The 24,702-nt window shown below is 41.2% G+C and overlaps 1 protein-coding gene and 1 non-coding gene across 2 annotated transcripts; both read left to right on the plus strand.

Moving 5' to 3' along the window:
* The first annotated feature begins 17,799 nt into the window (after positions 1-17,799).
* Positions 17,800-17,928, plus strand: LOC129149599 (small nucleolar RNA SNORA32). The gene has a single exon (XR_008556476.1). It is a non-coding gene; the product is annotated as a small nucleolar RNA SNORA32 (small nucleolar RNA).
* Positions 17,929-23,215: 5,287 nt separating this feature from the next.
* LOC103304477 (olfactory receptor 7A17-like) lies at positions 23,216-24,184 on the plus strand. The gene has a single exon (XM_008161355.2). The coding sequence runs from the start codon at positions 23,216-23,218 to the stop codon at positions 24,182-24,184; it is 969 nt and encodes a 322-aa protein (XP_008159577.2).
* Positions 24,185-24,702: the final 518 nt, after the last annotated feature.

Consider the following 24,702-nt stretch of genomic DNA (forward strand, 5'->3'; position numbering starts at 1 on the left):
GGGGTAGAGGTGACTAGTAGGAAAGAAAAAATAGCATGATTAGTTATTACACAAATGCCATTACAAGCACAGTTGAAATGCCACAATTATATTTTGTAACAATATTTATTTTTTGTACATCTCATCCCCCATGACATCTCTGATTAGGAATTCCTGTCCTCCTCAAATTTTTTTCCCAAGGTGGTCATGGATTACACTGTCTTCATTCTGTGTAGAATGAAATAGAAAGAGTAGAAAGAATCCTGAGAGCTGAGCAGATAGAAGGGAGGGACAGTTCCTGCTGTGGGATGAGCGAGGCCATGGAATTGTGCTCTAAGATGGTGAGAAGAAAGGGGCTGAGAAGGAATAAGTTGCAGGAAATGTGTTCATGCACTTGAGGAATAATTATTGACATTTCTCACCTCTAGGGAAAGTGTACAGGATGCTCAAAAACAAAATTCCTAGAATATAATGATAGTGAAAGAATATATACAACAAATATATCATATGCCAAGTTAGATGGTGTCATGTGAATAAAAAAAATAAAGTAGGCATAAAAGAGAGTGGATGCGGTGTTATTTTATACTAGGAGTTTGGGAAGCCCATACAACAAGGTGACAATTGAACAGAGACCTCAAGGAAGACACAGGGGGTGACATGTGGTTACTTGGGGTGGGGGTCATGTAGGAAAAGAGGCAGTGTCAAAGCCCTGAGATGACACTTGTTTAGGTATTCAGGACTCAAAAAGGATTCAGAATGGTTAAATGGAATAGAGTCAAGAAGGCACAAAAGAAAATATTAGAGTGCAACGTACATAGTGAGGGTGTATGGTTCCCTTTGTTCAGGTGTGTGTGTGTGTGTGTGTGTGTGTGTGTGTGTGTGTGTGTGTGTGCGCAAATGATGCTGGATCACAATATAAAAGGTATGTCTTGTTTTGGAAACAGTAAAAATAATCTGGAATTCAATGCAATAAATGGGAGAACAGTTTAAAAGGCCAGTTCCTGCTAATGAGGGAAAATAATAAGAGTGAAGAGCCCAGCAGAGAGCCAGGTGCACTGGTCCTGGGCACTTGATCCATGGCACCTGCTCATCCGTGAGCATTCTCTGAGATCTCCTTCTACTCACTCTTGTGCTGATGAGAGAAAGACCCACAGAATGTAGGAAAAGTGCCCAGGTCCATCCGGCACTAGCTGTAGAAGAGTGAATTGGAACTCACACCTCCCTGACTCTAACTCAGTGCATTTCTACTCTGAAGGCTGCCTCACTCTGTCAATGCTTCACAAAGAAAAGGAAATGCTAAGGGTGAAATAAAGCAGAATCCTGAGAGCTGAGCAGATAGAAGGGAGGGTCAGTTCCTGCTGTGGGAGGAGAGAGGCAGTGGAATTGTGCTCTGAGATGGTGAGAAGAAAGGGGCTGAGAAGGAATAAGTTGCAAGAAAGCCCTTCAGAGCTAAGGCCACCAAATGTGTGGGATCTTGAGTCCATCCCTTTCACTATCTCATCAGCCTGACTGTTCCCCCTGAAGACACAACTATTAAAAGCTTTACTTCTCCCCACGATGCTTTCCCACAGTGCTCACTCTGGCACCCCCAATGGCATCACTCACTGGATTTGGCTCTACTGGTCCTTCCTTCCTTGGACAATTGATGTGGAAAGGACAAGAAATGCAGGTGAGGTGCTGGTTTTCCAGAGCAGTTGAACATCTTAGAGAGGCACAGAGAGGATGCTCTTAGTCTGTGGCTGAGGAGCTGCAGGTGAATATGCAGAGGGAAGTCTGAGGCTGAATTCTCAGACCTCCTCATTAAATGAACTGATTTACTGTTGCTCAGTTCTCTAAGCAATTCAGCTCCCTTGAGACCAAGTGGCCATAAATAAAAGGCAACTTTTCTGCCAGTTTGGTCTCCATGGGTTCACCTTGGGGGCCAGATGCCTATTCCCTTCCTACTGATGGGTCCACCTCCCCTGGAATGATCATCTCCCCAGGGTATGAAAGCACTCATGCAGGACACATGGACAGGATAACATCATGAGCTTCTGAGCTGCTGTGAGTCACACGGAGTGTCTGACCCAGAGATTTAGTGATATCCTGACCACATCCATCCCAAACAGGAAACACGCAGAAACTTCCCCTTGACCTCAACTTTGAAAACCAGATATTGATTCTCAAGATGTACTTGATGCGGGGTAAGTTATTTTGCCTGCAGAGGTAGAATGTCCTTTATACAAGTTCCCCAGATCTGATTATTCTTTTTCTTTCATCGGGGGTAAAGGCATTCACATCTTTAAACTCACATAGGTACATTTTTTTTTCTGGCCAGCGAGGCTATTCAGAGCATTTCTTTACGACTGGAAAGAGTACTTTGAATATAAAACCAGTACCTGATAGTGACTTAGAGCAGTCACTGCCAAACATATTTGTAAAGAACTAGATAAAGATTATTGTTGGACCATCAGTGCTCTGTTGCAGGTACTTAACTCTGGCATTGTTATGTGAAAGCGTTTGTAGGCAATACCCACACGGATGGGCTTGAATGTAGGTATTTAATTTCTGTGGATTCTGTAACAACTAAGCCCAAACTGGGTCACTTAAAACAACAGGAATTTATGTCATCAGGTTCTTGATTCCAGAAGTCTTTTCTCAGGATGTCAGGAAGGCTGCACTCCCTGCAGAAGCTCTAAGGGAGGCTGTGCTCCTGGCCTCATCCTGCTATTAGTGCCTCCAAGCATCCCTGGGCTTTGTGGCTGCATCACTCCAATCTTGGGAGACATATGGTCTTCTTTTCTCTGTGCCTCTCCACTCTATATCTTATAAGGAGCCTGGTCATTGGTTTTAGGGTCCAACTGGATAATCCAGGATGATTTCATCTTGAGATCCTTAATTATATCTATAAAGAGCCATTTTTCAAATAAGGTCACATTTACAGGTACTGGGGGTTAGAATGTAGACATATCTTTTGTGGGGCTACCATCACCCTACTAATAAAGCCTCTTTACGAAAACAGGCTGTGGGTGGGATTTGCTCTTGGGGAGTACTTTGCTGACCCCTGATTTCAGTACATAGATTCAGACATGGGGAGTAAGTAAATTAGATACAAAATTGTACAATTAAAAGAAGAGTTAAATCTGGCTTCCATTCTGCTAGTGGGAAGATCCAGGAAATCTATATCACACAGGCTCTGCTCAGTCTCCCCAGACCCTGGCTGATGTAGCTGTCAGACCCTTCCACCATCCTGACTTTCCTCCCAATATAACTCTACCTATGCCTGTGTCCAAAAACGTCAACCTGAAATACTTCAAAACTTAGCTCTAGGAGAACTTAGCTGAAAGGAGGCCCAGACATGAGCTGTCCTTCGATTCCACTCTTGGTTCCAATAAGCTGACTTACAATTCTCTTACTAAGGCACCCTTTGAATCTATAGGATAATGTATGGGTGCAGACTACCTGATTTAAATTATGAACAGAAGCAGTCCACCATGAAAGCCAGGAGCCTCTAATATTGAGGATGTATTAATTATCTTAGAATAAATTAATAGAAAAATCATCTAAATATAATAGCATCATCTTTAAATATGCAACTGATACTGTATAAAAACAGTTCTGAGAAAGTGTAAATAAGATGTTTCTTAAGTATCATAAAATAGTTTCCTTGATCATCAGCTAATATCAGACATGACAACAAAATATTTGAGGAATTTGTTTGAAGTTCATACGAGGACAAATAAGCCTGCTACTGTCATGACCCATCACTGTTCTGAAATTTCAAACCAATGCAACCAAAGAAGAAAAAGCAATAGTAGGTTCATGTCTTGGGTAAAAATAAATTAATCACATTTCCAGATGATAAAATTGGCTACCTAAAATGCATTAGAAGGCTATTGCAACTAAAAGGTAATTTTGGTCAGGCTAGATTTAAAACCTACAACAAAAATTGTGTATTGACCGGCCAGTGTTGCCTAGTGGTTGACTATCAACCCATGAACCAGGAAGTAATGGTTGGATTCTCGGTCAAGGCACATGTTTAGGTTGCAGTCTCTCTAGAAACAGGTGGGGTGAGAGGCTATCATGCGTGCCCATTGCAGAGAGAACTAAAGGTGGCTGTGAATGCTTGTAAAATGTGTGAGTAAGTGAGGAGTGAGGTCCCTCCGATGTGCAAGTGCCAGTGAAGTGAGCAGGAGACTGGGCAGTGGGTAAGATGTCAGGGGAAGCGCAAGGTCACCAGGAGAGAACTAGGAGAGACAGTTCATGATGAGGAAGGAGAGGGCTGTGCAGATGATGTTAGAACAAGCCTAGAGCAAAGGAGATACCGAGAGAAAAGAGGCTGCGTTTTAACCTGTGGTTTCCTTCTTGGTTAGGCTCTTGAATTTTACAGAACCATTTTGAATCTATAGATGTTCCCAATTTTCTTACTCCTGGCCAGAAATGTCTCATTCCTAACATTGAGAGAACAAGCATAAAGTAGGTTTCCTTAGAATTACTGATAATTTGTCTTTAACTTGGACTATTTGAATTACTGGGAACCCTCTACCCATACATCATACCATACACAAAAATTTACTTGAACTAATACCAGATATCAAGCTATACTACAAAGCCATTGTTCTCGAAACAGCCTAGTAATAGCACAAGAACAGACATATAGACCAGTGGAACAAAACAGAGATCCCAGAAATAGACCCAAGCCATTACGCTCCATTAATATTTGGCAAAGGAGGCAAGACCATACAATGAAATCAAGACAGTCTCTTCAATAAATGGTGTTGGGAAAACTGGACAGATGCTTGCAAAAAAATGAAACTAGACCACCAACTTACACCATACACAAAAATAAACTTAAAATGAATAAAGGACTTAAACATAAGATGGGAAACCATAAAAATACTTCGAAGAAGCCCTAGGCAGCAAAATAGCAGATATTTGTCGTAGCAATATATTTAACAATTCAGCTCCTTAGGGCAATAGAAACTAAGAAGAAAATAACCAAATGAAACTACATCAAAATAAAAAGCTTCTGCACAGCACAAGAAACCATCAACAAAACAACAAGAAAGCCCACTGCATGGGAGAACACATTTGCCAATGTTATCTCCAATAAGGGTTTAATCTCCAACATTTACAGGGAACTCAGACAACTTAACAAAAGGAAGATAAACAACCCAATCAAAAAATGAGCAAATGACCTAAATAGACACTTTTCTAAAGAGGACATTCAGAAAGCCAAGAGACATATGAAAACATGCTCAAAGTCACTAATCATCGGAGAGATGCAAATCAAAACAACAATGAGGTACCACCTCACACCTGTCAGAATGGTTATCATCAACAAATCAACAAATGACAAGTGATGGAGAGGATGTGTTGAAAAGGAACCCTCCTTCACTGCTGGTGGGAATGCAGATTGGTGCAGCTACTGTGGAAAACAGTATGGCATGTCCTCAAAAAACTAAAAATGGAACTTCCATTTGAACCAGTAATACCACTTCTAGGAATGTATCCCAAGAAAACACAAACACCAATCAGAAAGGAGATATGCATCCCTATGTTCATAGCAGCACAATTTACAATAGCTAAGATTTGAAAACAATCTAAATTTCCCTGAGCTGATGAGTGGATTAGAAAACTGTGGTACATCTACACAATGGAATACTACACTGCTATTAAAAAGAAGGAATTCTTACCATTTGCAACAGCATGGATTGAATTGGAGAGCATTATGCTAAGTGAAATAAGCCAGTCAGTGAAAGAAAAATACCACATGATCTCATTCATTTATGGATAATAATGAACATTATAACCTGATGAACAAAAATAGATACAGAAGCAGAGAAGCATATATACAGAGGCAGGACACTGGGGAGGGCTGGGGGACAAGGGTGAGGTAAGAGATCAACCAAATGACTTTTATGCATGCATATAAGCATAACCAATGTACACAAGACACTGGGAGGGGGGTGAGAGTATGTGCCAGGGGGTAGAGAAGGCTGGGGGAAGGTCAATTGGGGGCGGGGGGGGAGGAGATATATGTACTCCTATTTGTAATACTTTAAAAAATAAAAAATAAAAAAAATTACTTGAACTGAATCTTAGATGTAAATGAAAAATGTGGTCTTCTTGTGATTAAATACCTTCAATGGTTTTTCACTGTGTTTAATGAAATGTCTATGTGCTAATTGATCCTATCATCCCTTTTGTTTGCCTCCCTAATCGGACCTCTCTGTCCTTACAAACAGCCCTCTAATATTATTCAAAAATGGCTATCATTTGCTCATACCATACCAATATGTTCATACCACCCTAACACGCTCATAGCAAACCAACAAACTCCAGGATGGTAGACTCCCAACAACAGCCCCACGGGAGGAACCACAATACCTGTATCTACATTACATGATATTTGTGCCCCATTCATATCACTTTGATTCCTATCATTTCTGAGGTTTTTCATTTCAATTGCCAACTGCCAGCTCCTGGATCTCTTTGCCTAGAAGCTTCATCTGACCAACAGAACCCTCCCTGCCCATCTGCCTGGTTATCTGAGAGTTGCAGTGAGATGATACCCATACCCCCCGCAGAGGAATTTCGTTCTCACTGTAGCTGGTCCACACCTGGCCTTTAGAAATTAATTAAGATTTTACCTGAAATATTGTATACTTGTATGTTGGCCCTGGGTTCTTCTCATGCTCTTTCCCAGGCAAGCTCTTTGTCCTACCCATGTCTCTTGTTAGAGTCATCTCATTTTCCTTAGACTTCAGGCTATTTGACTGCTCTGTGACCTCACCTCTCTCAAGGGCTCAATAAAAGTTATTATTTCATAGATTTGTCTTTTTCTTGGTAACTTAGGGAGAGATGTGCTTCCCAAGTTTCTACCTTCTAAAAAAAACTGGAATTTCCAACTTTCTATCAGGGGTTTAGAAGGAAAGACAGAAAGAGAGAGGGAGAGGATTTCCTTCATGTCTAGTAGAAGATATAGTACAAGTAAGTCCTCACATGCAAAACTACTTGATTCTCAAATTTTGGAAAGTGAGAGCTGTTTGAGTCCAGAAAGCAAAGTATACATATAAATATTTGGAGTGTTATTCTTATGGTTTTGTATTCAAATCAGTGGGAACTAAAATGAAATAGCCATGGTTTCAGTAAAAAATATCTTTAAAGCCTTAGGCTCTGTTTTTATTTTGGAATTTTAAACTTCCATATACAAGTCATCTGGAGATACAAACTTGAATAAACCTGTATCCTGCAGTGTCCATCCAGCTGTAGTTAAAAATAGTTATTATTAAGAATCACACAAAGGAGTGTATTAGTCAGATTTGGTAGCAAGCAACTCTCAACGTCACAGTGGCTTCAAATGACAATAGTTTACTCTTATCACAGTGTGGGTAGACTGCAGAGTATTTGTGGCTCTTCCTCAGCTGTGCTTGGCTCAGTGTAAGTCTTCATTCTGGGACCCAGGCTGATGGAACTCCTGTGTGAGAGCTGTTTGTTCACATGACATGAGTAGGGGAAAGGGTGGAATGTCACATTGCCTCTTCCAGCTTCTTCTTAGGCATTGTCTCTTTACATTCTCTCCACCAAAACATGTCACATGTGCAAATCAAAGCCAAACAGCAGGGATACACAGGCCTCCCTCTTGAATCTCATTCAAGGCTCAAAACAGTGGATGGGGATGTACAGTCCTACCTGAGTGAATGAGGCAGGTAAATCTATAATTTTGAAAAATGAAACAAATTCTACTTGGGGCACAAAACAGACACACAGGCATTTTATACTTCTGATGACACCAAAAGTTTACTAGATACATGCTGTAGACTTTGCAAGAAGGAAGATAAGAAGAGATGGAATAATTTGATTCACCAAGAAATAGCAACTTTGCAGATATTCCCAAGAGTGGTACAGCTTGAAGATCTACAAATTCTTACCATGGCCATTTGGCATCAGCATGAATGGGTCAGAGGTTGTGTCACTGAGTACATCAGAGCATGGATCATTGACCTCTCAAACACTCTGCTCCTTGTGTAGGTCCCCTGAGGAGGTCCACCTTCGAGATCACAACTCTCTCTCTCTCCCAGGAGCAGGGCAATGCTGGACTCACTTCTGTCACTACAGATTCTATGGTGTCACAATGAGCTTAGAATTGCAGAACTGGGACAGTGTCACAATCACTGCTATAGATTGAGCATCTGTTCTGTCCAATAATTTCCCATCAGCTCTAAAATATTACTAAATTCTCATACCAACTCCATAGCATACATAGAAATTCCCCATCTATAGTAATAAAAGTGTAACATGCTAATTAGACCGAGTCAACTGTCATCTTCCAGACGACCGACTTCCTTCTGGACAAAGCCATGGTGGCAGGGGCTGAGGCAGAGGCAGTTAGAGGCAATCAGGCTGGCAGAGGAGGGCAGTTGGGGGTGATCAGACCAGCAGGGGAGAGCAGTTAGGGGGCAATCAGGCCGGCAGGGGAGGGCAGTTGGGGTGATCAGGCCAGCAGGGAGCAGGTTAGGCCGCGATTAGGCCAGCAGGCAGAGGCAGTTAGGGGGCGATCAGGCAGGCAGGCAGAGGAGGTTAGGGGTGATCAGGGAGGCAGGCAGAGGCAGTTAGGGGTGATCAGGCAGGCAGGCAGGCGAGTGGCTAGGAGCCAGCTGGTCCCAGATTGTGAGAGGGTGCATGGTGGGCTGAGGGACATCCCCCCCTGCACGAATTTTGTGCTCCAGGCCTCTAGTTCTATATAATAAAAGCCTAATATGCTAAGTGTGCGGTTGTCTGGTTGGCCATTCAACCAATCAAAATGTAATATGCTAATGATATGCTAAGGTCACCCAACCGCTCGCTATGACATGCACTGACCATCAGGGGGCAGACAGTCGACCGGTTGACCAGTCGCTATGATGTGCACAGACCACCAGGGGACAGACGCTCCAACCGGTAGGTTAGCTTGCTGCTCGGGTCCAGCTAATCAGGACTGAGTGAGAAGGACCAAACATGCCCTGGAGCACCCCCGCCGCCCCTCCCCAGTGGGCTAACCTCCCGCATCTCTCCCTGGCTTCTAACTGTGCACTGGTGGGGTCCCTCGGCCTGGCCTGTGTCCTCTCGCAATCCGGGACCCCTCAGGGGATGTCAGAGAGCTGGTTTTGGCCTTATCCCACAGGGAGAGCACCTCTCAGCCAGAAGCTGGGCCCACAGCTGGTGAGCACAGTGGCGGTAGCAGGAGCCTCTCCCGCCTCCGCAGCAGTGCTAAGGATGTTCAACTGGCAGCTTAGGCCCACTGGGGAGTGGGCTTAAGCCATCAGTCAGACATCCCCCGAGGGCTCCCAGACTGCGAGAGGGCACAGGGCAGGTGGAGGGATGCCCCCCCCCCCCCGAGTGCACGAATTTCATGCACCAGGTCTCTAGTTTGTAGATAAGGGACCAAGGGCTTAAACTTTTTATTTCCTGTCATGAGAGAAATACTCAAGAGGCACATGTGAATTTGGTATTCATAAGCTGAGCTACTGAGCCCAACATCTGACAGCCTAAAGCCAGACCTGAGTGTGTGAGAAGGTTCTTATTGAAGAAGGCCAACAACTAATAATCCCTGACTCTAACACAGGACTATAGCCTTGATACTCAGAGTGGTCCATAGACCAGGACCTGCAACTTTGATATTAATTAGGAGCTAGTTACAAATGCAGGATGTCTGGGTCAGCCGAGACCTGACAGATCAGAATCTGCATTTGAACAACATCCCAATTCATATACACATTGATGTTAAAGAAGTTCTGGTCTAGAATGTTATTCCTCATCTCTGCACTGTTGATATTTCTGCTGGGTAATTCTTTGTGGTGGGGCCATCCAATGCCTTATAAGATGTTAAGAGGCATCTCTGCCCTCAGTCCACTAGGTGCCAGTAGCATTTCCCTACTTGTGACAACTAAAAATTTACCCAGACATTGCCAGGTATTCCCTGGAGAGAAAATCAGCCCAGTTGGGACTCACTGCCCTGGAGTAGAGAACTAGAAACATCTTGAGGGGGTTCCAAACAAAGCCAATCTCTTTCTCATTTCACAACTTAAGGCAGATTGTAACACTCTGTTGGCCCCATTTCTGCAGATGTAAAATGGGTTTCATAATAGTACTGACTACATACAATAGACTTTTGTAAAAATGAAATAAGACGAAAAAAATGGCGACGGAATAGAGTCGGGTTTGGAGTCTGTTCCTGGGGCGGAGAGTCGGAGCAGCAGAGGCTCGCAGAGGGAGTGTATGTGGGCAAGCCAAGGGACAGCTAAACTCCAGGAGAAGGCGGGGGAGTGCTGGGCAGTGTTCCTCTGACCGCGCAGCACCCACAGGGGCTGGGTCCCCTCCCGGAGCTGCGGGCTCGCCGGGCGCCTCGCCATCTTGCAAGGAAAGGAGGATTTTAGTGGAAACCTGACTTTCCGGGACAACTGCAAACACTGAACTGCTGGGAGCACCAGACCACCGGTCCCCTATCAGCGCAAACATTCGGATTCAAAGAAACTCTTCACTGCACCACGGAAAGGTCAGATTTCGCCTGAAATGAGGGGCGGTTTCTAATCCCCACGGTGGGTGAGGGAAGCGCTGGGTGAGGGAAGCGCGGCAGCCGCAGGACTGGCAGGAGCCCGGAGGTCTGTGCCTAGAAAAATCGGCGGCAGTTGGAACTGCCGTGATCCGTGAATGAGGAGGGGGGTCTTCTGAGCTGCTAACAGAAGTGACCTCTTGAAAGCAACTCATTTTAATCTGACGAGGAGGGTCAGACTAAGAATTTTCAAAGGAGTGCAGGCTCCTTAGCCTGGTGCACAGACCCACGGTCCACACACTTGGGCTCTTTCCGACTCTGATTGCTAAGCCCAACACATAGAAAAACCCAGGTGGAAACCCTGAAAGACTGCAGGGGGAAGGTGTTTTTTCGGAACCTGGGGACCAGAGCTGCGTGTGACCATCAGAGAGGCAGCTCTGAGGCGCACACCTCCACAAGCTCTGAGGCGCACACCTCCACAAACCGGTAGTGAGTGCCATAGAGGGAAAAAAAAAAAAAAAAAGAGCTAGAGAGGCCCGGAAGTCAATTCAGAAACACTGCCACCCAGGGGCTGAAACGCTAATTGTCTCTGGTGTAATAAAAAATAAATACGAGAAATTAAGACACGGCTGGCTTAAAAAGCAGGACTGGCTTCCAACACTGAGGAGCCCTGGAATGAAGCTGAACTGAAATACCGCCCAGACTGGGAAAAAGGCGTACCAAACAGAATAATAGAGGAAGTGAATGACAGCCGCTACTGCACATTTTAGTCTTCCTATTTTTTAATTTTCAATTCTTTTTTCAATTTTTTAAATTTTTTATTCTCATATTTTTTATTTTCATTTTTTGCATCTTTTACTTAAGAAACTAATTTTTTTTCTTTTTCCTCACTCGATTTTCACCTTTTTAATTATTACATTTTTATTTTCAATCAGCACTATTATTACTATTATTTTACTTTTTTTTTTTTAATGTCATTTGATTTTATCTTTCTTTTATTTTTGGATTAGTGTCCTACATTCGATTTGCATCTTTCCCTTACAATCGCTTTACCCTATCTCAAAGCTAACATTATGCCATCACTCTCCTCCTAACCTTTCCCCCTTGGTCCCCAGTTTATCTTAACCCTTTCTGGCTTTAGATTTTCCCTACTTTTTCAGTTTACTCCCTGCTAAAACTTCACCCTACTTATATATCTAATTCCCAACCCCCTGCTCCAAATCCATACAAACCTCTCTCTACGCTACCTTAAAAAAATTATTTTTCTCTCGGGCCTTTTGTTGTTGTTTGCTTGAAGGTTGATTAGATTGAATTTTTATGCTTTTTTATGAGATTGTTTTGATTATTCTTTTTGTTGGTTTGGTTGGTTCTTTTGTTTGCTTTGTTTTTGTGTGTTTTTTACTTTTGCTTTCCCTTGCCTCACTTGATATTAGCTGCTGTTGCAGTTTGTATTAATCTCCAGGCTCGTGTTGCTGGAATTTGCTGGGAATAGTGGTTGTTCTAGTGGAGTTTACTCCCCATATATATAGTTTGTTCCCCTTTTCTCTCTTAGTATCATTCTTGTCTCTCTTACTTTTTTTTTTTCTTTTCTTTTTCTTTTCTGTTATTTCTTTTTCTTTTCTTTCTTTCTGCTCTTTTCCCAAGTTCAGATTCACACTCTTTGTTTTTTGTTTTTTTTTTCGTTGTTGTTCTTTCTTTTTACTCTCCCTCTTCCACTCCTATTCCCTAATTTGTCTTTCTCTGGTGGTTACCTTTATTGGAGGTTATTAATATCGTGAATACAATTCTGTTCAGTGCCTTGTCTGTTGTGCCTGGTTGTGTTGTATTTTATACCTTTAAATCAACGCCAGAGAGAGAAATCTATATAACCAGACATCCGGAGAAGAGAGACCATGAGGAGACAAAGAAACAGCCCCCACAGGAAAGAGAAGCAGGCATCACCAGAAAAGGAAGTAAACGATTTAGAGGCAAACAACCTATCAGAGAAAGAATTCAGAGAAATGGTCATAAAGTGGCTGAAAAGGATGGAAGACAAATTCGACAATATGAGTAAGAACCAAGAAGAAATGAAGAAGAACCAAGAAGAAATGAAAAATGACATCGCTGCTGTAAAGAACTCAATAGAAAGCATCAAGAGTAGACTAGATGAAGCAGAGGACCGCATAAGTGAGCTAGAAGACAAGATGGAAAAAAATACCCAATTACAACAGCTTCTAGAAACAAAAATTAGAAAGATTGAGGAGAGCGTAAGGGAACTTCGGGACAATACAAAACAAAACAACATCAGGATAATAGGGGTGCCAGAAGGAAAGGAAACTGAGCAAGGAATAGAAAACCTGTTTGAAGAAATAATAACAGAAAACTTCCCTGATATAGGGAAGAAAAAACCCACACAAATCCAAGAAGCTCACAGAGTTCCAAGCAAAATGAACCCCAAAAGACCGACGCCAAGGCACATTATAGTTAAGTTGGCAAACACCAACGACAAAGTAAGAATCTTACAAGCGGCCAGAGAGAGACAGACAGTTACATACAAAGGAACCCCCATCAGACTAGCAACTGATTTCTCAACAGAAAATCATCAGGCCAGAAGGGAATGGAATGAAATATACCAAGTCATGCAAAGGAAGGGTCTAAATCCAAGAATACTGTACCCAGCAAGGCTATCAATCAAAATTGAAGGTGAAATCAGGAGCTTCACAGACAAAAAAGGACTAAGGGAGTTTATCACCACCAAACCAGCAATGAAAGAAATGCTAAAGGGTCTGCTGTAAAAAAAAAAAAAAGAAAGAAATAGGAAGCAAAGAAGGTACACAGGGGTATAGAATAAAAATGGCGTCAAATAAGTACCTATCAATAATAACTTTAAATGTAAATGGATTGAATGCCCCAATCAAAAGACACAGGGTAACAGACTGGATAAGAAAACAAAACCCAGATATCTGCTGTCTACAGGAAACCCACCTCAAAAAAAAGGATGCATACAGACTGAGAGTAAAGGGATGGAAAAAGGTTTTCCAGGCAAATGGAAATGAAAAAAAAGCGGGGGTTGCAATACTTATATCTGACAAATTAGATCTCAAAGTGAAGGACATAACAAGAGATAATGAAGGCCACTTCATAATACTAAAGGGAGAAATCCAACAAGAAGAAATAACTCTGGTAAACATATATGCACCCAATACAGGAGCACCAAGATACATTAAAAAACACCTGGAAGATATCAAAGGAGAGATTGACAGCAATGCAATCATAGTAGGAGACTTCAATACCCCACTATCACCATTGGACAAATCCTCTAAACAAAAAATCAGCAAAGAAACAGCAGTCCTAAATGACTCACTAGACCAGATGGAATTAATCGACATCTTCAGAACATTTCACCCCAAAGCCACAGAATATACATTCTTCTCAAGTGCACATGGGTCATTTTCAAAGAGAGACCATATGTTAGGACATAGGCAAAGTCTCTCCAAATTCAAGAAGATAGAAATCATATCAAGTATCTTCTCAGATCACAGTGGCATAAAACTGGAAATCAACTACAATAAAAACAACCCAAAGAAATCAAACACTTGGAGACTAAACAGCATGCTATTAAACCATGACTGGGTTACCAAAGACATCAAGGAAGAAATAAAAAACATCATGGCAACAAACGACAATGAAAACACAACAATCCAAAATCTATGGGACACAGCGAAAGCAGTCCTGAGAGGGAAGTTCATAGCTCTACAAGCCTACTGCAAAAAAACAAGAAACAATGGTAATAAATTACCTAACCCAACAACTCAAAGAGTTAGAGAGAGAGCAACAAGATAACCCCAGTGTAAGCAGAAGGAAAGAAATAATAAAGATCAGAGCGGAGATAAACGACATAGAGACCAAAGAAACAATACAAAAGATCAACAAAACCAAGAGCTGGTTCTTTGAAAGGATAAACAAGATTGATGGACCTCTAGCCAGGCTCACCAAGAAGCAAAGAGAGAGGACCCAAATAAACAAAATCAGAAATGAAAGAGGTGAAATAACAACAGATCCCGACGAAATACAAAGGATTGTTACAAAATACTACGAACAACTCTACTCCAACAAACTGGACAACCTAGAGGAAATCGACATATTCCTAGAAAAATACAACCTTCCAAAACTCAATCAGGAAGATTCTAAACAGCTCAACATGCCAGTAACTATGGAAGAAATTGAAGCAGTCATCAAAAAGCTTCCGGCAAACAAAAGCCCGGGGCCAGACGGCTTCACAGGAGAGTTTTATCAAACTTTCAAGGAAGAACTAAAACCTATCCTCCTCAGACTATTCCAAAAAATTCAAGAGGAAGGAACACTTCCAGGCTCCTTCTATGAAGCCAGCATCACCCTAATACCAAAACCAGATAAAGACAACTCAATGAAAGAGAATTACAGGCCAATATCCCTCATGAACATTGATGCCAAAATCCTCAACAAAATTCTAGCAAATCGGCTCCAGCAGTACATCAGAAAGATCATACACCATGACCAAGTAGGATTTATCCCAGGAATGCAAGGATGGTACAATATCCGCAAATCAATAAACGTGATACATCACATAAACAAATTGAGAGATAAAAATCACATAGTCATATCAATAGATGCAGAAAAAGCATTTGACAAAATCCAACACCCTTTCTTGATAAAAACTCTCAACAAGGTGGGAATAGAAGGCTCATACCTCAACATAATAAAAGCTATTTATGATAAACCCACAGCAAACATCATACTCAATGGGCAAAAACTAAAACCATTTCCCCTAAGAACAGGAACAAGACAGGGATGCCCACTCTCACCACTCCTGTTTGACATAGTACTGGAAGTATTAGCTATCGCAATTAGGCAAGAAGAAGAAATAAGAGGCATCCAAATTGGAAAAGAAGAAGTGAAGCTGTCCTTATTTGCAGATGACATGATATTGTACACAAAAAACCCAAAAGATTCCATCAAAAAACTAATAGACTTAATAAATGAATTCGGCAATGTAGCGGGATACAAAATTAACGCCAATAAATCTATGGCTTTTCTATACACCAATAATGAACTTACAGAAAGAGAGACTAAAAAAGCAATCCCTTTTACCATCGCACCAAAAAAATTAAGATACCTAGGAATAAACTTAACTAAGGAGGTTAAAGACCTATACGCAGAAAACTACAGGACACTGAAAAAAGAGATAGAGGAAGACGTAAACAGATGGAAGAACATACCATGTTCCTGGATTGGTAGAATCAACATCATTAAAATGTCCATACTACCCAAAGCAATCTACAGATTCAATGCACTCCCCATCAAAATACCAACAGCATATTTCACAGACCTAGAAAGAACTCTCCAAAAATTCATCTGGAATAAAAAAAGACCCCGACTAGCCTCAGCAATCCTCAGAAAGAAGAATAAAGTAGGTGGGATCTCAATACCAGATTTCAAGCTGTATTACAAAGCCACTGTTCTCAAAACAGCCTGGTACTGGCACAAGAACAGACATATTGATCAATGGAACAGAATAGAGAACCCAGATATCGACCCAAACCACTATGCTCAATTAATATTTGACAAAGGAGGCAAGAACATACAATGGAGTCAAGACAGTCTCTTCAATAAATGGTGTTGGGAAAACTGGACAGATACATGCAAAAAAATGAAACTAGATCACCAACTTACACCATACACAAAAATAAACTCAAAATGGATACAGGACTTAAACATAAGACGGGAAACCATAAAAATACTAGAGGAATCCACAGGCAGCAAAATCTCAGGCATATGCCGAAAGAACTTCTTCACTGATACTGCTCCTAGGGCAATGGAAGCTAAAGAGAAAATAAACAAATGGGACTACATCAAAACAAAAAGCTTTTTTACAGCAAAAGAAACCATCAACAAAACAACAAGAAAGCCCACTGCATGGGAAAACATATTTGCAAATGCTATCACTGATAAAGGTTTAATCTCCAACATCTACAGGCAGCTTATGCAACTTAATAAGAGGAAGATAAATGATCCAATAAAAAAATGGGCAACAGACCTAAACAGAATATTTTCAAAAGAAGACAGAAGGAAGGCCAAGAGACACATGAAAACATGTTCAAAGTCACTTATTATCCGAGAGATGCAAATCAAAACAACAATGAGGTACCATCTCACACCTGTCAGAATGGCTATCATCAACAAATCAACAAACGACAAGTGTTGGCGAGGATGCGGAGAAAAAGGAACCCTTGTGCACTGCTGGTGGGAATGCAGACTGGTGCAGCCACTGTGGAGAACAGTATGGAGTTTCCTCAAAAAACTGAAAATGGAACTCCCATTTGACCCAGTAATCCCACTCCTGGGAATATATCCAAAGAAACTAGAAACACCAATCAGAAAGGATATATGCACCCCTATGTTCATAGCAGCACAATTTACAATAGCTAAGATTTGGAAACAGCCTAGGTGCACATCAGCAGATGACTGGATCAGAAAACTGTGGTACATCTACACAATGGAATACTATGCTGCCATAAAAAAAGAAGGAATTCTCATCATTTGCAGCAACCTGGATGGAATTGGAGAACATAATGCTAAGTGAAATAAGCCAGTCAATGAAAGAAAAATACCACATGATCTCACTCTTTTAGGGATAGTAAAGAACATTATAAAGTGATGAACAAAAAGATAGATACAGAGACAGTAAAGCATCAAACAGACTTTCAAATTACAGGGGGAAAGTTAGGGAGAGGTGGGGGAGTTATGAAATCAAATGAAGGACTTGTATGGATGCTTATAAGCATAAACAATGGACGCAAAACTCTGGGGGGTGAGGGCATGTATGGGTGTGGGGTGGGGGGGGGGGTAATGGCAAGATATGTACACATATAATACCTCAATAAAAATAAATAAATAAATAAATAAAAATAAAAAGAAGGAATTCTCATCATTTGAAGCAACCTGGATGGAATTGGAGAACATTATGCTAAGTGAAATAAGCCAGTCAATGAAAGAAAAATACCACATGATCTCACTCATTTATGGATAATAAAGAACATTATAAACTGATGAACAAAAAGATAGATACAGAGACAGTAAAGCATTAAACAGACTTTCAAATTACAGGGGAAAAGTTAGGGAGAGGTGGGGGAGATAAGAAATCAAACGAAGGACTTGTATGCATGCATATAAGCATAAAGAATGGACGCAAAACTCTGGGGGGTGAGGGCATGTATGGGTGTGGGGTGGGGGGGGCAATGGTAAGATATGTACACATATAATACCTCAATAAAAAAAAAGTGATATCATGATCATTACTAAGGCTTTTAGAATGCAGTTTCTCATTTGCCGTGAACATGACCACAAAACATTTTCCCAATAGGTTTTCTTTCTGCTATGTTGGTAGCATTGCTATGTTTAGCCTTTTGGGAACATTTTTTTAAAGTCATATCAATCAAGGATTATAGCACAATTTGTTTTGTGGCAAAGGAATACAACTCTCTCTCTCTTGTTGAAGAGAGGTTACCAATTTCCTGAAGGTATCAGGAGTTGTTCCCCACCATAAGTCAATACTGTGGAAGTCTGTGTCAAGACAGGTTCCTCAGTTGTAGATATGGTGAAAATATTAACTTAAGGTTACAATAAAGTGCATGGAGGTTAGTCCTCTGGAAGGCAAGTGAGTTCATGATGAAGGAATAATAAAAACTAGATTCACCTGCCTACTAATATGGTCACCTGGGAACAATGAATCAGTAGAAAATTTTCTTTTCCTTCCAGACCATTGTCCCATGGGATACAGTGTGCTCAGAGGTGGGAGTAACAATGAAAACAGCGCCTAATGAGCCGATGAAGGGAGCTGAAAATATATCCTCTGTTATAGACCATTAGTATGTGTGCACCTTAAACTGGACAGAACATGGTGGAGTCCTAAGTCCGGTTGGGGACCAATGCTTCACTCCTTCCTGCTATCTTTTCTGGGGACAGAGCTTCAGTCTCCATCATCAGTGATCTGGGGAGGATTTCAGACTTTCACATGAAGAATTTCCACTCAGAGGCCCCATCCAGGTGAGTCTGAGAGCCCAGGAGTTGCTTCAGGAATGATTCAGAGAGACTGGATCCTGAGAACTTCTACTTGAAGTCACCTGAGAGCCATACCAGCCTAACCCATAGCTGAGAGACTGCCATGTTTGTGTGCTATGTTGCTAATTAATTTTTAAATAATTTGTTTAATGTTACAAAGAGACGTTTCTGTTGGACTCAGCAATACAAGGGTAATTGTTGACAATTAAGTGATAAGAATGGAAGTCCAATTGGATGAGACTGAGGAAGGAATTGGGGGCATGAAGTCTTTTAATAAAATTAGAACATATTAGAGGAGTGTTGCAGTTAAGGGGAGTAGGCAAATAGAGTAAAAGAGAGCATTTTTTCAACTATTTAAGATAGGATGTATTTGATCCTGTTTTGTATTTTTTTAAAAGGTCCAGAAACATGGGAGTAAATATTACCTTGCAATAGCAATTCTTGAAGCATACATTTTACAGTACCATCATACATGTTGGGCATTCACATGAAAAATTGTATTTAAGATGCTAATGAGCATTGTTGTGCAATACTTGATTACCAAGAGATGGGAAAGCAATGGAGACATTTGTGAAGTAGGGAAAAAAGTCAGCCAAATCTTATCACCAGTGATAACTAGTCATTTATCACTCCACACAGGGAGGAACTATGCTAAGCTTTAGAGGAGAATATTAATTTACAATGATTAACTTAAAATGAATCTGTTGTCTCTCCAAGTTCAAGCAGCTAACATGTGGCAGATCGAAATTGAAAACCGAGATTCAGTTTACTGATTCAAAGAGATTTGCATCTAAAATAATTTAGAAGAGTCTTACCATTTATCTTTTCAAAATCCTCATCTCTTGTTGTACATCGTATATTTGCTGTTATAATTTGTGTGTTTGTTCCCTTTGCCTGGTTTTCTAGTGGATGTCCAACTGGTAATATATCTTGACATCAAAAAGATAGCACTTCTTTCTCTTTTACATAAATTCCTTTCTCTTTTGCATAAATTGGTTTTTGCTGTTTTATTAGTTATTCTGGGCATCAAGGGATAGAACTGGGGTTAGAATTCTGCCAGAAACAAGGGGCTATGTCCTCAGCACAGTCTCTCAGGGGCCCTCTGAGCTTGTCAGATCTTTTTTTTTTTCTCCATGTCTACTTCTTTCCTCTCTCACTTTTTTCCAAATGGATTTTAATTTGTTTAATACAGGACATAAAATGATCTTAATGGTATAATGGAGTCCCATGTTCATAGGAGGCTTACCAACTTGAATTGGGGGATTATTTATACATTCTTTACGGTAAAGATAATTTTATTTTAACAACCTGCCCTAAATCATTCCTAATTACTGTGGTTGCAAGAAGAGCAGGGAGTGACTGTTATATCACAAATCGGCGAGCTGAACAAGACACCTAAAGAGCCAATTAGTTAGGAGTCATCTTTATTGCGCGCAGGTTCAGAGCAGATTACCTCTGTCAAATTCTGAACAAACACAGGAGGGAGTATTTCCTTTTTATATCCTTCTAGTTCTTTGTGTAAGACAGCTTGTAACCTTGAATACATATCGTATCTAACAAACACCTGTCATATCTATACAGACAACTTGTAACTTTAACTACATATCTATATAGACACCTGGCATCAATATCAGCGTATCAGTTTGATGGCTAGCTTGCAAGGTCAGACAATTAAGTTTATCTTTTCTATTATTCAAGCTAAAAACAAAGTTATTTTACAGTCTAAAAATAACAGAGTTGACCTACAGAATAAGAGACTAAGAATAACAGAGTAGTTCAAACAGCAGTTTCAAACAGCAGTTTTCCAAAGGAGGGATTGCTATGCTTCATAACATGGCCCCAGGAGGACATAGTGGGCTGTGTGTGTGTGTGTGTGTGTGTGTGTGTGTGTGTGTGTGTGTGTCTGCACGTGTGTGTATTTTGTGAGGCATGAGCAGTTCTCTGGGCAGTGGTACCTAAGCTCATATACTCCAAATATGACCCTTTAAAAACAGACACTACAGCACTGGCCAGTGTGCACCAAAAGGTGGCTATTTCGATTCCTAGTCAGGGCACATACCTAGTTTGCAGGATCAATCCCCAGTCAGTGTTACAGAGATTCAGAACAATCAAACAATGCAGGAGAGTTTGGAGATCCATTTTATTCACTGCGGTGGGCTTAGAGAAAATGAATTCAAATTCTAAGCAAGGCTACAAGCAGAACTTCCCTTTTTGTTAAGGAGCCAGCCCTATGTGCACTTAGTGGTTATCTCGCAGCTGGCCTTGAAAACAACACAGTTCTATCCAATTAAAAAATGCACCTGGCATGGCATTGAAATTATGGGCATATCTAGTCTCTGCCCTACAAGGTCAGACAGCTAAGTTTATCTTCCTCATTATTCAAGCAGGCTAAAGCAGGCTAGAAAGCAAAGTTATTATTATTATTTTTTTTTTTAGAATAAGAGTCTGTCTAAAACAACAGCAGAGAATTCCAAACAGTAGTTTTTACAAAATAGGGGTTTGCCTTCTCATTAGGACACATTGAGGAGGCAACCAATTGAGAGGCAACCAGATGATGTTTCTCTCTCCCTTTCTCTCTCTCTAAAAAAAAATCAATAAAAAGCACATCCTTGGGTGAGGATTTAAAAATAAATAAATAAAATATTTTAAAAATAAAGACACTACAATCTTAACCAACAGATGGAAATAAAGAAAAAAAACATTTCTATCCATAGGAATCCTTTGAAATAAAAGTTAAAAATGAAATGAACAACATGTAGGCGAGGGACTACCTCTGTCTTGATTTCAGCAGCAGTGAGGCCACATTCTTCCCCCACATTCTCTGATGCTCTCTCTCTCATCACTCTCCCTCTTGCTCATTCCCCTTCACACGCTGGCTTCCCAAGAACCATGTGATTTCACTCATATGTGGGATATACACTGAAAGCAACAAATGGACAAACTGGAAAAACAAACAACTCATAGACACAGACAACAGTGTGGTGGTTACCAGAGGGAATGGGGGGCAGGGCTAGTAAAGGGTAAATGGGGTCAAATATATGGTGATGAAAGAAGATTTGGCTTTGGGTGGTGGTGTTATAGTAATAGTGATAAGAATAAGTATCAAAGTGTGGAATTACAGTGTGATATTAAAGTGTGATGTTAAAAAGTATTGAATGTAATGTAAACAGGTTGATAAACACCCCTGAGTGGCCTGTATGTAGAAAATAGATAAAGTGATCTGTTCCCCATATGTAAAACCAGATATGCAAGGCTCCTGAGACCCGCTGATTAGACACACTGAAGACGCCCATCGAGGCACATAAAAAGAGGAAGCACCAGAGGAAGATCAGAGAGGCCTGCTCTGCTCCTCCACAGACGGTCACTCTCCACCCCGCTTCCTGCAATCTGCCCAAGCTCTGCTGTGGACTGTGAGTCCAAACAGTGAGCCGGAAACTGAGGCCTCAAACAAGACGCCGAGCCGCAGCTGCAACGTCCAATGTCCAGTGTGTGTGTCTGTCGGCACGGATCCCCGGGTGGCCTGCCGAGGTCTGGAAACCACCAGGACTCTGGTAAATAAACCGTGAGTGATTCGTGCATTGCATGTCTGTCTCCTGTGTAATTTATGCTCGGTCAATATTAAGTAAGTACCTTGGGTCGTACGTGTCAGTGTCTGTTTAGAGACTGGCTGAGGCACCCTTGGTCACCTGTGCTTACGTCCCTAAAGGAGAAATTGGGACAGGTGGGCACACAAAGCAGTAACAGATGATGGATCATAGAATTGTGCACTTGAAACCCATATAATTTATTAACCAATGTGCTGCAATAAATTTAATTTTTTTTAACAAGAGCCTTGAATATCTGAAACAAAGGCCACCCTCTGGGTCTTTGCACTGACTCTTCCCACAGCAGGGCACACACTTCCCCCAGATAACTTCATGACTCCCACTCTGTCTTCCTCTAGGACTGCTGAAATGTCACTTTGTGGGTCTTTCAGAACTCTCAGTAAAATACAACACCTCCATTCACTCTATTTTATGCCTGCTTTTCTTTTTCATAGCATCTGTCACCATCTCGCACAGCATATGTTTTTCTATTTGGTAATTTATATCCTTTCTCCATCGTTGGATTGTAGAAAACTATTCCTCAGCATTCTATATTCTTACCTAGAACCGTGGTTGGCAAACTGTGGCTCACGAGCCACATGCGGCTCTTTGGCCCCTTGACTGTGGCTCTTCCACAAAATACCACGGCCCGGGCGAGTCTATTTTGAAGAAGTGGCGTTAGAAGAAGTTTAAGTTTAAAAAATTTGGCTTTCAAAAGAAATTTCAATCGTAGTACTGTTGATATTTGGCTCTGTTGACTAATGAGTTTGCCGACCACTGCCCTAGAAGCTAGTCAGTACTCAGCATAAATTCCTCAAATGCATAAAAGAATTTTCCATTAAGACTGTATATTACATGACCTCTTTGGGGAAAGCTAAGTGTAGGACAAGAATTCCTAATCACAGTTGTCACAGAAGATCCCTTAAAGGGGATATGATCAATATAAATATACAATTTTTTAACTGAGAAACATACAAAAAATCTAGCATTTCACTATGTTAATACCCACATGTGTAAAATTAATCATATTGTTTTTCCTCCTAGTTTTGACCACTACCACATGGTACAAGGCAATGATACACGAACTTCAGAATTTGTTCTTCTGGGATTTTCAGAGGAACCAGAACTGCAGCCCCTCATATTTGGGCTTTTCCTCTCCATGTACCTGGTCACCGTGTTGGGAAACCTGCTCATCATCCTGGCCGTCAGCTCAGACTCCCACCTCCACACACCCATGTACTTCTTCCTCTCCAACCTGTCCTTGGTAGACATCGGTTTCACCTCCACCACCGTCCCAAAGATGCTGGTGAACATCCAGACACAGAGCAGAGTCATCACCTATGCAGGCTGCATCACCCAGATGTATTTTTACATCCTCTTTGCAGGGTTGGACGTCTTCCTCTTGACTGTAATGGCCTATGACCGCTTTGTGGCCATCTGCCACCCCCTGCACTACACGGTCATCATGAACCCCCGGCTCTGTGGATTGCTAATTCTGGTGTCCTGGATCGTGTGTATCCTGAATTCCTTGTTAGAAAGTTTAGTGGTATTGAGACTGTCTTTCTGTCCAAACGTGGACATCCACCACTTTTTCTGTGAACTTAAACAGGTGGTCCAACTTGCCTGTTCTGACACCTTTCTCAATAACATGGTGATGTATTTTGGAGTTGGGCTGATGGGTGGTTGTCCCCTGGCCGGTATCCTTTACTCTTACTCTAAGATAGTGTCCTCCATACGTGGAATCTCATCAGCTGAGGGCAAGTATAAGGCATTTTCTACCTGTGCATCTCACCTCTGCCTTGTCTCCTTATTTTATGGTACAAGTGCAGGAGTGTACTTTAGCTCTGCTGCTGCCCACACATCGCACTCAAGTGCAGCAGCCTCAGTGATGTACACCGTGGTCACACCTATGCTGAACCCCTTTATCTACAGTCTCAGGAACAAAGACATAAAGAGGGCCCTGAAAAGATTCGTTGGGGTGGTAGTTATAAAAAGACCAATTATCATGAGGCTTAAAAAGTGCCCATGACTGCAGGGCTGAAAACATTAAGAGCCAGAAATTTCTATTATTTGATCAGATTGGAGAAAGCACTTGCTCCCTCTATTTCATGCCTGGAATTTACATTTATTTCATTTTAAATTCCCTATACAATTTAGTAACTCCCTTGATTGAGCTTTCTGCTCTGTGAGATATCTGTATAGTTTCCCACTTTTTAATTTTTATTTTCCTAGCCTCCCCAAGTGTTTCCCCACCTTGATTGAGAAATATTTAGAAATAGATTTACAAATAGATTAATGGATAAAGAAGAAGTGGTACATATATACAAGGGAATATTACTCAGCCTTGAGAAGAATGAAATTTGCAACAACATGGATGAATCCAGAAGGTAATATGTAAAGTGAAATATATCAGACAAAAATAAGGGTTGTTTTCTTTTTCATTGAGGTGAAGGATTGGTTACCATGTTTATGGTTTCTCTCTTGACTTAGCTTCCTGTTTCTGCTTTAAAACTGACAGTGCTGAGTACTGATATGACTCCAAGGCTC

Source organism: Eptesicus fuscus, chromosome 6, assembly GCF_027574615.1.
Source record: "Eptesicus fuscus isolate TK198812 chromosome 6, DD_ASM_mEF_20220401, whole genome shotgun sequence".
NCBI classification, from domain to species: domain Eukaryota; kingdom Metazoa; phylum Chordata; class Mammalia; order Chiroptera; family Vespertilionidae; genus Eptesicus; species Eptesicus fuscus.

Coding starts and splice junctions, on each gene's coding strand:
- LOC103304477 (XM_008161355.2), top strand. CDS start 23,216: ATGGTACAAGGCAATGATACACGAACTTCAGAATTTGTTCTTCTGGGA.